This window comes from Rhea americana, unplaced genomic scaffold (genome assembly GCF_003343005.1).
Source record: "Rhea americana isolate MKP2758 unplaced genomic scaffold, rheAme1 scaffold_73, whole genome shotgun sequence".
Lineage (NCBI taxonomy): Eukaryota > Metazoa > Chordata > Aves > Rheiformes > Rheidae > Rhea > Rhea americana.
This window is the reverse complement of record NW_028186901.1, coordinates 399,511-412,120: the sequence shown is the minus strand read 5'-3', so window position 1 is coordinate 412,120 and position 12,610 is coordinate 399,511. Positions and strand designations below refer to the sequence as shown.

Here is a 12,610-nt window from a genome sequence, read left to right as displayed (position 1 = left end):
GCCAAAAAAGGATAAATTCATATTCTTGCYAAAATAGAAAAGTTAATAGCCAATAACCGCAAATGGTCAGACTTCTTTCTTGTGTTTCAATGACAATACTTTCAGGAACCCATACTGGACCTTAAACAGCACTCTATCCATGCAAAAGGACATGCAAAAATAAACAGTCTTAGTTTTGGAAAGTGTATTTTTGTTGTTCTCATTTTGTGGTTTTGTTTTTAACTGCCATGATGATAACAGATGAACAGGTTAAAGCCTCCTGACAGAGAAGCAAAAGGTATTTGAGCTTAGCTAAACAAATTTTTATTGCCGGCAGGACATAAAATTATCCTATGGCTAGAACTGAAACAGAACTCTGATGTTTAAGAGATCCACCTGTAAATATCAAATATCTATTTCTAAAAAGATTTTTTTTTTTAAGAGCAAGCATATTATATTTTAGTTGATTTTCTTGGAAAGAACATGGCCAACATGCAGGTACTCACACCTCTAGAAAGAGGTCACAAACATACTTTGAGCTCTCAGAGTGATCACATATGATTTCCTTTCAAAGCATTTTTTAAAGTAACTGCAGCTCTTTAAAATATGCAGTTTTTCAGCAAAAAAGCTAGCTAAAATAGGCACAATGACATTATAGGAATGTCATTACAGAGATACTTAATGTCCCTTTTTTGGGGGGCAGATGATGCCTCACAGACAGCTGAAAATTATCCATAAAATAAAAATAAATAAAAAAAGCAGCTCAGCCTGTATGTCCTTCACATTCTACTTGTTTTTCGTTAGAGGGACACATGCATAGAATTAAGGTATTTGATGATTAAGAATCCATCTGTTCCTGCTTATTTATCACCTGAAGTCATAATCCTTTGTTTGCGACCTCAGCCATTTTCAACATACGCAATTATGATCATCTCTGATAGAACAGGCATTTTAAACGCTAAATAAACGCACTCTTTCCTGTGTGAGACACAGCCCAACACGACAAATTAAAGACCACCCCAATTKCAACATTCTTTTTTGGAATTTGGAAAGGAACCAGAGGGCTGGGATCAAGAAGCAAAAGCGACAGATATGCCTCCGTGGTGGTTATAATATGTGCATGTAGGAAGTGGGTCACGTAATGCAGACTCTTGTGGGATGCTGTAAGCAGTTACCATATTAAAATAGTATCTAAATCAGCATTCTTTTGAAAACCTCCTACTGCTTCTCCTAAAAGACTGCTATATTTTCCCCTTTGCTTCCCCTTCCTAATGTTGAAACCCTTGTACTCAGTKGAGTTACACTGGCTAACACAATTTTTCCTTCTGCGGCTTTAACGTACTCCCTTTCACTCTTCCTTTCCAGCCTACGTAACATGACACAATAAATCAGTTCCTCTCTATCACCAGTCACCATTTACATTTCCAAGAAGCTGTTTCTCAACTTCTGCAAGAAGCCTGACAGCCTTTCAAGCCAAAGTCTGTATTTCTATGGCTACTGCCTTTCCCCYTCCTTGTTTTAAGTGTGTTGTGCCTCAGTCTTGGCATTCTCTTGCACAAATGTAACAGCAAAGATGCTTCACAGGGGTCCCTTCTTTTTCTATACAGAACGACCTGTTTCTGTAAAACACAGTTCTCCCAGGCCCTCACAGAAAGGTGCACCACTTCAGAACTGACCTCTCAAAGAAAAGGAGAGGAAATGCCACGTCTCCATCATCCATGCTCACAGTGCTTGTCTAATGTCCATATTCCTTAAAAAAGTGCCTGCACTAATATTAGTCTCTCATTTTTTTCTACTTCTCTTCTTTTCTTACCTAGTCTTTTAGCACTCTTTTCTGTTACCATTTTTTCCACCACATACTGTTTTCCTCTGCTGCTTTCCACAGTTGTCCTGCTGTTTCCCAACAGTATATTCTAATATACTAAAAAGTATCCTCTCCTCTAAATCATTATTAGAATGAATTTCTGTTCCATTCTCCCATTTTAACTACTGCCAATGTCTACAGCTTTATTAGAAGTTTTACATTTTTTTAAACTACTATCAATCTCAAAAATCACCTGTTATAATCCATACGGGACTGATGCAGTTGCTGTTGTTTTAGAAGTAGTTTTGCTTCTTGCTTAGCCAACAAATGTTGGAGACGCTCCTTTTCAATTTCTAGCTCCATTTTCTGCAGAAGAAGCTGCTGCCTTCTTTCTTCAGATAGCCTTTTAGCTTCCTCTGTTTCTTTAGACCCAGCATCCATGCTGTCATTTAGCCGAGAAACTCGTGAGAGCCTAGAGTAATCACAGATTCCRTGAACTGGTCCAGAATGTCTTCCAAGTACCTGGCTGACATGGTGGCTCTCTTGCATGCTACCTGGGCTTCCTACGTGCCTAAAGGCACAACAGTGACTCATTTGCTGATGGCATACGCTCTGCAATTCATTTCCTTTCTGTTCCATCTGCTGAGCTGGTTTTATATGGTGAGGGCTCCTCTGCTTGCTTGAGGAAATCATATTATTACACTTTCGGTGCAAGCCATTTTCTATTGGACATGCCTTGAGATGCTCTCGATGGTTGTGATGGATTTCAGTCCCATAATCACGATTATTTCTGCAAGGCTGGGACAATGCAACATGGCCCGGGCTTCCAGCCTTTGATGCACTACTGTTCTTATAAAAAGTTTGAGGTCCTCTCACACCTAAGTAGGAACCATCGAGCTCCAAAGACAGTTGTTGGCATGAGCTCTTCTTACAGGATACCTGCAAGAAGAGAAACAATTTCTTGTGGGTTAAAAAACATACATCCCTGCTCACGAATTTCAGGGGTAAACATGTTCTTTCAGAATTAGACTTGCTGCATCATGCTGATGGACATACAGCCCAACTTGAGAATATGTTTATCAAAAGACAGACACGAGTCTGCTATCAAATCTACATTTCATTCCATCTACACAAGCGCAATAAATGTAAAACTACTGCCTGCAGGATCCTCAGCATAAAATGAGTTGCTTCAGAGTATCAAGTAGTTGTGAGCATCTAGGGTTACATAAAATCAACTTGAAGAGTAGCAAAAAACATTAAATGTTAATGTTTGAAAATGTTTAATTTTGAATACTGAGCCAAAAAATCCATTCAGCCACTATAAATACTCTTTGATTGGCCATTACACAGCAGGAGATYTGATGTAAAACATTTCACCTTGCACTGAATGGGATATTACTTACCGCTGGAAATTTGATGAGAGTTTTTGAAATATCTTTACAGAAACACAGATAAAAACGAACTACTTTCTGTAAAAAATGGTTGTACATCAAAAGCTGTCATTTAAATACAAAACATGTTTAAATTCAGCTATAAACGTAAGTGATTTTTCAATTAAGCTGGGCAAGTGATTACACTCTGATAAAATTCCGAAGAAAGCAAGTAACTGTAATTCACATTTGTCAATCCAGCAAGCAAATTTTAGTGGTTTTGTTATACTTGTGGATATGTAACAGATATCAAAATCCTACTTACATCCTCGAGTATCTTTGCACTATGGTTCATCTAGACAGTTAAGCATTTGAGTTGTTATGCACATCAGAACAGCAGTGATTCAGGCACTCACTTTCCTGTTTCTAGATCTGTGCATTAATTTCAATAACATTGAATTTAAACTCTTGCAGCCTTTGAGACTTTTGAGAGAATTGTTTCTTAAAGACAACTAAACTACCTTAGCAGCACTGACCATTAATGGGCAGAAAAATATTATTTGCGCTCTGGCAGTGCTTATAATAGATCAGGTATCGTAYACATGTAGTGGAAGGCATTCAGGAAGCCCCAAAACCCTAGAACTTAAGAATGCAAGCAAGCACTCAGCAAGGATTAGRAGAGAGATGTAATCCAAATCCATGCAGTGTTTGTATGTATTATTTAAATACATTTTTATAAATAAACAAAATATCAAATATACTCTGCTGCCCTTCAAGACACCCAATTACAAGTTTCTTGTAGACTTCACAGAATGTGAATTAATATAGATTAGCACCTGAATACTGATATTTTATTACTTCCAGATTTGTGAATACAAAAACATCCTCTCTATCACGTGATTGAAAGCAATGGATGTTATATTTTGCCCCAAAGGGCCCAATGAGTTGGAAGAATTTGCATTAATGTCAGCGCTAAATGTCTGAGGAAAGTCTGGTGCACGGACTGGGTGAAAAGTGCAGGACATTAAAATATTTTAAAGTCAGAGRGGCTGGCAGGGCACCTGAGCAGAAATGCAACATGCTGCCAAAAAGACAGAGTTTTATTATTTATTATTTGTAGTGTGCCATTCTTTTCTGCAATATTTCTAGACAAGTAAAGGTTACAAAGATCTTGTAATCTAAACTAGACAACACACACAGATGATCACCAGCAGAAAAAGTAAGAGAATCCCATGGTTACATTCCACCCTTCATATCCTACCTTACCTGCTTCTGCAAAAATACTGTTACGAGGAACAAAATAAAAAAGGGTTTCAAGGTGGCTAGTTTCCCAAATGCTGGAGAAAGATAATGGTAGGAGCTCCTGTTAGAGCTGAGAGCTTAGGGTGGTCTAGAGAAAGAATATATTTAATTTTGCTCCAGCCCATAAACAGAAACAGACAAGAAAAAAAAATGTCAAAAAATAGAATAACTGAAGGGAGGTTATTTTAGTTATTTGTTTTGTTGACTGTAGAGACATGAGAATGTTAAGAAATCTAAGTGCTTGAACAAAGATGGCAGAAAATAATCACCAGAAGCAGATTTAAGAATAAAGGTCCAAACTGTAAATTAACTTCATGGCTAAGACCATATTAGGAGCCCCTGAAGGCCCTAAAAGAGAGGTACCAGTTAGCATTTGTTGAGCTTGACTACCACTAAATCTGCCCTGATRGTCTCAGAAACGGCACTGCCATTTAAATACTTCACTACAAGGCAGAGAAACTTTAATGTTATTTCACATATAACACATACAGTTACAGTATGTTTGTAGGGAGGGAAATTCTCGTTAATGTCATGGAAGACAAGGGCTTTGGGGTTTTTTATATTCCTTTAGATGAAGGAGGTCCTATCAGGTACAATACTGAGTTCCAATTTCATATGCATTTATCTCTTGCAGGGTCTAACCCCAAAGAAAAGTTAATCATTGGCAGTCAGAAGGGAGCCAACATCTTCCTAAGTTATTTATGTTTTCTGTTAAAGGTCTAATTGAAAACTACAACCGGARGTAGAGAGTACAGGAAAATGGACTGACATTTACAGTCAGGATCACGTGAGACTAGAGCATGCCTTGACAAACCTGTAAGATGTAGGCCAGGTGAGAGGGAAAAGAGGAAAAAAAATCCCCAAAACCGAGACTCATCTAWTACTGAGAGTCTAAGGACTCATAAGCATAAGGAATTAGGCACTTTTATAAGAAGAGCTTGAGAAAGATGCTGCCTACGGGACGCATGGAAACCATGACGGACCATGATGGAACAGCTGTGCTTTCCCCTCCGTGGAGCTCTTCCGCGCTTGCTGTACGGTATTTAAAGATACAACTTCCTTTAACAGAGGCTTAAACAAACAAACAAACAAATTCTGATTGCTCCTTGCAACATATGGAGTTAATATGACTTGGTCAAACGTGAAAGACTTGCACAGTAAAAAGTAGATATCAAAAAATAGTTCAAACAATTTTTAGAAAGATTGAAAAAGAAAGACGTGGGGAGGTTGGTGGAATCTACCGCAACACCAGTAATTTCTACTGAGGGAGTCAGAAGAAAGTCTAAACACATATTTGGTCCTTAAAACTCCCTACAAACAGTGCCGCATTTTTATACAAGTGGCTTTACAATGTCTGCAAATTCTTCTTAACCAYGACTTACATGTTGCTCTGCAGCATTAATACACAGCACTGCTAGAGGAGAGCTATCTGCAGACTGATGCCAGCGTACGTGGTTTCACACTGCAGGGGACTGTGGCTGAACTACTGCAGATCAGATCAGATCAGATCCTACAAACTCRACACAGGCAAGGTCCTGACAGATTGCACTGGTAGCTCTGCATGTACAAAAAAGGCGTAAACAGCAGCCCAAAAGCATTAACTCAAGAAGTCTTGCACTCTGAGAACAAAAGCAATGGCCAGCTCACACATGGGTAGAAACTGTGTCACTAAAGCAAATAGCAAAATTCCTACAGACATTTATATTGTCACAGTTTAACCCATGGCACCAAGCTTTACATTTCTTGAATTTGAATACAGAAAAAGCAGCAATGAACTAAAACAGCAGTAGTTTACTGTCAACTGCTGTTGATAGCATCTTGTGCGCAGTTCTCTTACCTGGATTTTCAGTTTTGGTCTTTCTTTTAGTGAGGGAGCAACAGAACGAGGACTCGTGCAAGTTCAAGACTACTCCGTTGTACAGATCAGAGTAGGGAGCCTAAAGGAAGCCAGGAACGRACAGAAGCAGCAACCAGAAGAGAAACATAGGTAGAGTATACTTACAGATGAAGCGCAAGTTTCTGAACAGATACATGAGACACTATAATACACAGAGGTGCCCTGAAGAGCATCAAGGGCAGGTATTAGTGATCCAGCTTGAGCGGGCGATCTGGGCAACAGAAATTCTATTTTAAGAACCATCTATTCCAAACAGTAAGAGCATCTGAAATACATAACTAGTGTTAAGGAGCTACTCTTTCCAAGAGTTCATAAGACTCTACCAAGAAGAATGTAAAAAGGTAAAGATTTTTAAAGTAAATTAGTATCTACTGAAGTCTACCAAATATTAAGAATATAATCTTTTATTAAAAACTTTACCCTAAGAAATCTATTATCGGTCATTACAAAGTGCTTACATAGTAGTTCAGCAACTGTCTCCATCAGGAGCTAAGATAAATACAGTAGAGAACTCAGAAGGCTAGCCGACCATTTTTCAAGCAAGAAATAAAGCACCATTTTCTGCAGGAATTGTGTACAGCTATGATTGCCACATTCCCCTGAATAAAACAAGCAGTATTAATTCAGAGAAAGAACATGCAAATGACAGTCATAAGCTCATATTTTTTCTGTAAAAATCCACTGAACTCCATATCCTGAACAGGTGCAGCAAAAAAAAAAAATGTAAATAAAAATAGGAACACATCACAAAAAGGTAAATCTATAGTTGCTAGCTGACAGCAGAGGAACAYCTCCTCTGTTTGTGTTGCCTTCACTTTTTTTCCTTCTCTTTGTTATGAAGGTTTGAACTGGGATGCCAGGTGCACAAAAACCTGTATTCAGAGTAGCATGTGAGCATTTGCTGGCACTCAGCTTTAAGTATATATCTAGCACTCATAAATATGCCACCCTTCTCACTAGCTACACAAGTGGATATTTTCTAAAAAACACTTTCATTTCAAATCAGCAAACTGGTTTTATGCTGCCTGATAAGGCAGTCATCAATAATAGAGCGTACCTAGAAAACTGAGGTAAAATGAGTACCGAGAGTTAAAGATGTCCGGTCGTTCAGTCTTGGAAGTCACTGTAAGCAGAATCCTGTTAAGCCAAAATGCTAGATACACATAGCAATGCAATGGCTGACTACTAAAATTAAGCAAACATGTTTGCTTTCAGAAACAAAACTATACCRGATCTGTTTGCACTACAGAAAAATATACTAATCTTGACAGCATCAGGTCTAACTATTAACATTCAATGTGCTGCCAACATTATAAAAACGAAAAATCACAATCTTCTGACTTCAATTTTTTACTTCTGCCCTTTATTTTACTGAGGAATCAGTAGTTCAAGACCTAGATAAATATTTCAAAAACTATACTATTTGTGAGCAGAGCAGGTCACTACCATTTCCCAGTGCATTTGGAGTTCATGTGAAATAAGGGCAGAAGAGCGATGAGCTGCATTTTTAACATGGGCATACACAGAATGGTTGTCTAGCTGATAGAGAATGCGTAATGCAACATCTGCACGGTACGCCTTGCCAAAGCCCCATCCCAAATAAATGTAGTGCATTCTCCCTAGTGCAATTAACTCTCATACTCTGGCAGGTTTTGCTAGAAGATCATCAAGGTAGATTACCTTCCAGCATATGAACTAAATACTTACAGGTGTTATATCATCAGTTATTACTTACAAACTTCTGCATTTAACAAGACATCCAGGCAAATGAATGATCTAATTTATGAATTATTTATAAGAATTTCACAGCATGCTCCTGGCGTCATCCATGGCCTTTTCCAGGTCATATGACACCAATTAGAGCTGAATTTTAAATTATTCAATAACCTGAACTCTCTTGTCATTTAACATATAGATATCAATGCAGTAAACAAGTTAAGTCTAATGGGCCCTGGAGGTTTGCGTTCCTCCGCCCATCAGCAGCAGAGGCTGTATGCTACCACCGGAATAGAAAATAATAGAATGCAGCAGTCAAAAACATTTGCAAGGTTTTAATAAGTTATTTTGGCTCCCTTAGGGATTTTAGTGTAACTTACAAGCACTGAATCTAAAACATATTAAAGTCCTTAGCTATGTGCTTTTAAAACAAAATTAGGACATACCAAAAGAGCAAGCCTGACACTAACCCTAATTTAGGCCCCTAATTTGAAATGTGGTGGAAATTATAGAGTAAGCAAGATTTACTACATACAATTCATTACCTCCAGGCTCTCCTACAGTATAGTCAAAAATAGCCCCTCTTCCAAAACCATATRCACCTGTCTGTAAAGATAAGGCTATACACAGAGAAATAGAAATGTTAATTTAACTGTTACCAGTTGAGGGGTATACCTCACACTTCTTAGCCCTAGTGTAGAGAAAGGACCTCCACAATTCTACTCTGACTGCTCTGAGGAGACCTCTGCTAAAAATCCRTTCAAATTTCGGGTATCAGCTTCAAGATGCACAAGTATAGAGGAAACGTTTAAGGAACAGACTATATATTCTATAAGAGAAAGTGGACTTAATGGCCTCCAAAACGGAAATGTAATAAAATATATCTTAAAACCATTGTTTTCCATGATTACTACAAGAAAGGCAAGAAGATATCAACAACAAAGACAACAGAGATGAACAGCATGGAAAATCTCATTTAAGAACAAGCTAAATCAGCTTTTTATAGAATCTCTTGGTTAAGAAATATTTTAAATTATTTGACAAACATTTACTGAAGAAAATTTAGACATTGGATTCTGCCTCAGAACAAAGTATCGCTGACAAATGCATAGCACATATGCCACATCCCACCTCTGAATCAGTTCCAGGAGGCTCTCAGACATCTCATGAGCCTATGAGCGTAGTTTCATGACTAAAAGGAAGTAGACAAACACCTTATCTACTGCTGACCTAGCCTAGAAAGTCCAAAACATATAGCAGAACTGGGAGGAAAACTCTTGACATTGATGCAGGTCTGTACAAGCCTAGACTGTGTTGAGCCCCAACTGTCTCGTACTATACCAGGCAGTGGAAAGCTACAGCAGCAGCAAAAGCATAACGCAGGGCAGTGTGGCTCATTTCTACAGAATCTTTATCTCAGCTTTCTGAATATTGCTATGCTAAATTCCAGACCTGCTCCTGCAGATGGCCCCTTGCAGTCCCAGGGACCCAATGACCCCACTGATCCACAGACAGGTTTCCTTTGCACTCTCACTACTTGGCACARATTCCAAAATATCCTGAACTCTGTGCAACAGCCAGAAAAAAAGTTGGAAAGAAAAACATTCAGTTTATCCTCTTAAACATTAGCAAGAAGCTTTCTAGCTACTGCTAGAAGAATGATGATTCAAGATGAATGCTGAAAAAGCAATGATGTTAGGAAAACATCAAGCCAAGTAAATAAAAACATACCTCTCCAAATTGCCTAGACAGATTAAGGAGCAAAAGAATTTAGATAAAAAGAACTTAACATTAAATATCTGTTCCTCAGGCTTTGAGGGCGAGAGGTATGCTACAGGGAGCATTTATTTTTTTTAACTTTATAAGAAAAATGGGGGAGTAGGGAGGAGGGAAGACAACTGCCTCATCTCACAACACACATTTTAAGAACATACAAAAATAGCTATAAGGGCTTTCATTTTGTTTACTAGCCAAATTTAGTTTCATTCCTACCCTGGGTAGCATATGATTATTTCACRTTAAGAGTGGTAACATGCTGGATGATAAGAAGAAAGTTCATATTGGTTTTCATTAAAGAGTAACAACATCATGCATTTGGTCCTTCAAGGTAACTTTTGCAGAGTTATTTTAAAAAGCAAGCAGCCTTCTGCTTAGAATCGCAAGTTTGGCATATTAGGGGCTACACATGCTCTCATCTATTTCCAGTCTCTTAAGAATTCAATCAACATTTGCTCCAAAGTCATGCTTTCATAGCTACAGACACAAGACAAAAGGGCAAACATACTGTGACCCTTCTAAATAGCCCTGATTACTGTGATCAAACGGAAGCCAGAAACTTATGTGGGTAAGAACGTGTAGAGTTTGATGTGTGAAGATTACTGCAGGAGCAGACACACCGAGACTTCAGCATTTGCCACGTGTACCTCACCATGACAGCCAATATCACCTTCTTCTTGTATTTACAGTAGGGATAACTGTGGTATCCATTGACCAGTGATGAATTAAGYGACAGTCAGTGTTCACTCAGAAAGATTGCCAAAAAGTTTTACTTTCTTCAAAAGGTATCTCCTACAGATTCCCTTGGATACAGACATCAGCCTAGAAATACCTTTGCTGCAAAAACAAAGAAAAAAAATGGAAGTTTTTTAAGAATTAAAGCACGCCCAGGGACAGTATTTTGGGGAAAAATATAAAAGCAGAAAGTTATTTAAATAATACAGAAATCCCACAAAAGCAAAAACAGAGAYTCCTTTGACTTTAAAAGGAGGGAAAGTAGTGCCCAAGTGAATGCATTCTATCAGGAGTGCCCTTGCAATAGAGCCAGCMGGCATTTAGATTCTGCTAATGATCCCATCTCTGGGAAATAATTCATAAAAAGTAAACAGTAATTTTCATGTGCCTGCCCTTTTGATCTTACATTTGTAGGGAGTATCCCGAGGCTAGCTGTGGGCGCCCCCGTGGCTCCAGCTGATTGACCTCTAATCTGCCCCTCAAGTAACGATCATGCCAAGGAATGACAACAAGAGTTGCATGTAAGCAGCCATTTCAATGCAATCCCATTAAAGACAGACTGACTCATTTCATCTTGTCAAAGAACAAGTTTCACATAAGAAAAAAATTAAAGCTGCTTACAAAGAATTTTTATTTTGCAACGATGTTGCACTTCAGAATAAAGACTGGAACAAGGCTAGCTCATCAAAATCTGACTAGCACATAGTGTTAAATTAACTGGCCAAAAGCTAGTGCAAGGCAGAACAGTATGTAGCCCTATGATTATGTGTTAAACAGTCTTGATAGCAGAAAACTAACAAAGTCCTTGAGAAAAGTCAAGTCAGAACCATGGCACTTGGCTTCTCTCTATTTCAAAAAAATGCAGATGTCATACATTAGAGAGCAGTTAAGTCTAAAGGCTTARACACTGACTGCTCACTGTCTCATCTGCTCTGAGATAACAGCTTGCATGCTTTTACCCCACACCATCCTACAGTAAACACAAGATGGTATGTAAGAAGCAGCTTGTGTTTCTTCCACTAGGAATGGAGCTAAGAGCTAAAACAGCCGTCCCAGAGCAGTCGACCTGCAGAAACTTGTTGGCATGCCAATGCCTCTAAGTTATGAGAAACAACTTACTAAATTAAAGAAGAGGGGAAATTACAAATTATCTTGCTGGAGTACGTAGAAATGGAAGTACAGACTATTTTTATTTTACAAAAATATTACTGAAAGAAACCAAGGAAATATGTATATTCTGGACACACTGAAATGTACAGTGTTAGAGCAGAGTAAACTACGACGGAATTTAAAAGGCTAAGAGTCTTTTCCCAATGGCAGCAAAGCTCCATCATGAGCAGACATTACGTACAAATTTGTAATTCCAGCTCCTGCTTCAGTCTTTCCGTGGTTAGCTTATATACCTGTTTAATGAGACATCTGTCAGGCACTCTTGAATTCACAAGAATTCCATTTCTTATCAGAAGTCGACATTTTAGTTTACAGTTGCGTAGGAAGTGTACAGAAGCACAAATGGCCCTCTGCAAATGGCAAAGAGGGGGATGTTTTTGRTTGAGAATGTATGTAGCTGGAAGCTTTGTGCAGAATAGACTAATTGCTGCAGAATCTCCCCCTAAGTGTATTCACAGCATGACATCTCATAACCTGTTACTGTACTTGACTGTCTCCACACTGGACAGSTGCCCCTGAGCCCTCTGAGCAAGAGAGTCAAACTACCTCACTCAAGTCTGGAGGCCTGCTTCCCTGAACATAAAAATTCAAGGTCCTCTTAGCATACAGGTTGTGATTTCAGTGAGAAATGAAATGTTTTTTATTTGGCAGACATGTAATATCTCAAACAGATATCTAAATTAACTGATGAAAGATTACAGGGAAAGTTGAATCAAGGAAGAGAAGCAAGCATGGAGTAAATAGCAATCTCATTCCCTGGCATAAGCCAGTCATCTCTTTTTGAAGCCCACAATGGAGATGCCGACYTCAAAATACTCTCAACATACTTGAAACGACACTCAGGACAGACCAGCAGACCTT

At 38.5% G+C, this 12,610-nt stretch overlaps 1 protein-coding gene across 3 annotated transcripts in view; it reads right to left on the bottom strand.

The window, feature by feature from the left end:
* The window catches only part of KIAA1328 (KIAA1328 ortholog), a 170,325-nt gene that overhangs the window by 55,132 nt on the left and 102,583 nt on the right, over window positions 1–12,610 (bottom strand). For all 3 annotated transcript variants that reach the window (XM_085321931.1, XM_085321930.1, XM_085321929.1), the window contains one exon: window positions 2,037–2,722. In XM_085321931.1, coding sequence (XP_085178057.1) covers window positions 2,037–2,722 — 686 coding nt within the window. The remainder of the gene's footprint in view (window positions 1–2,036; window positions 2,723–12,610) is intronic.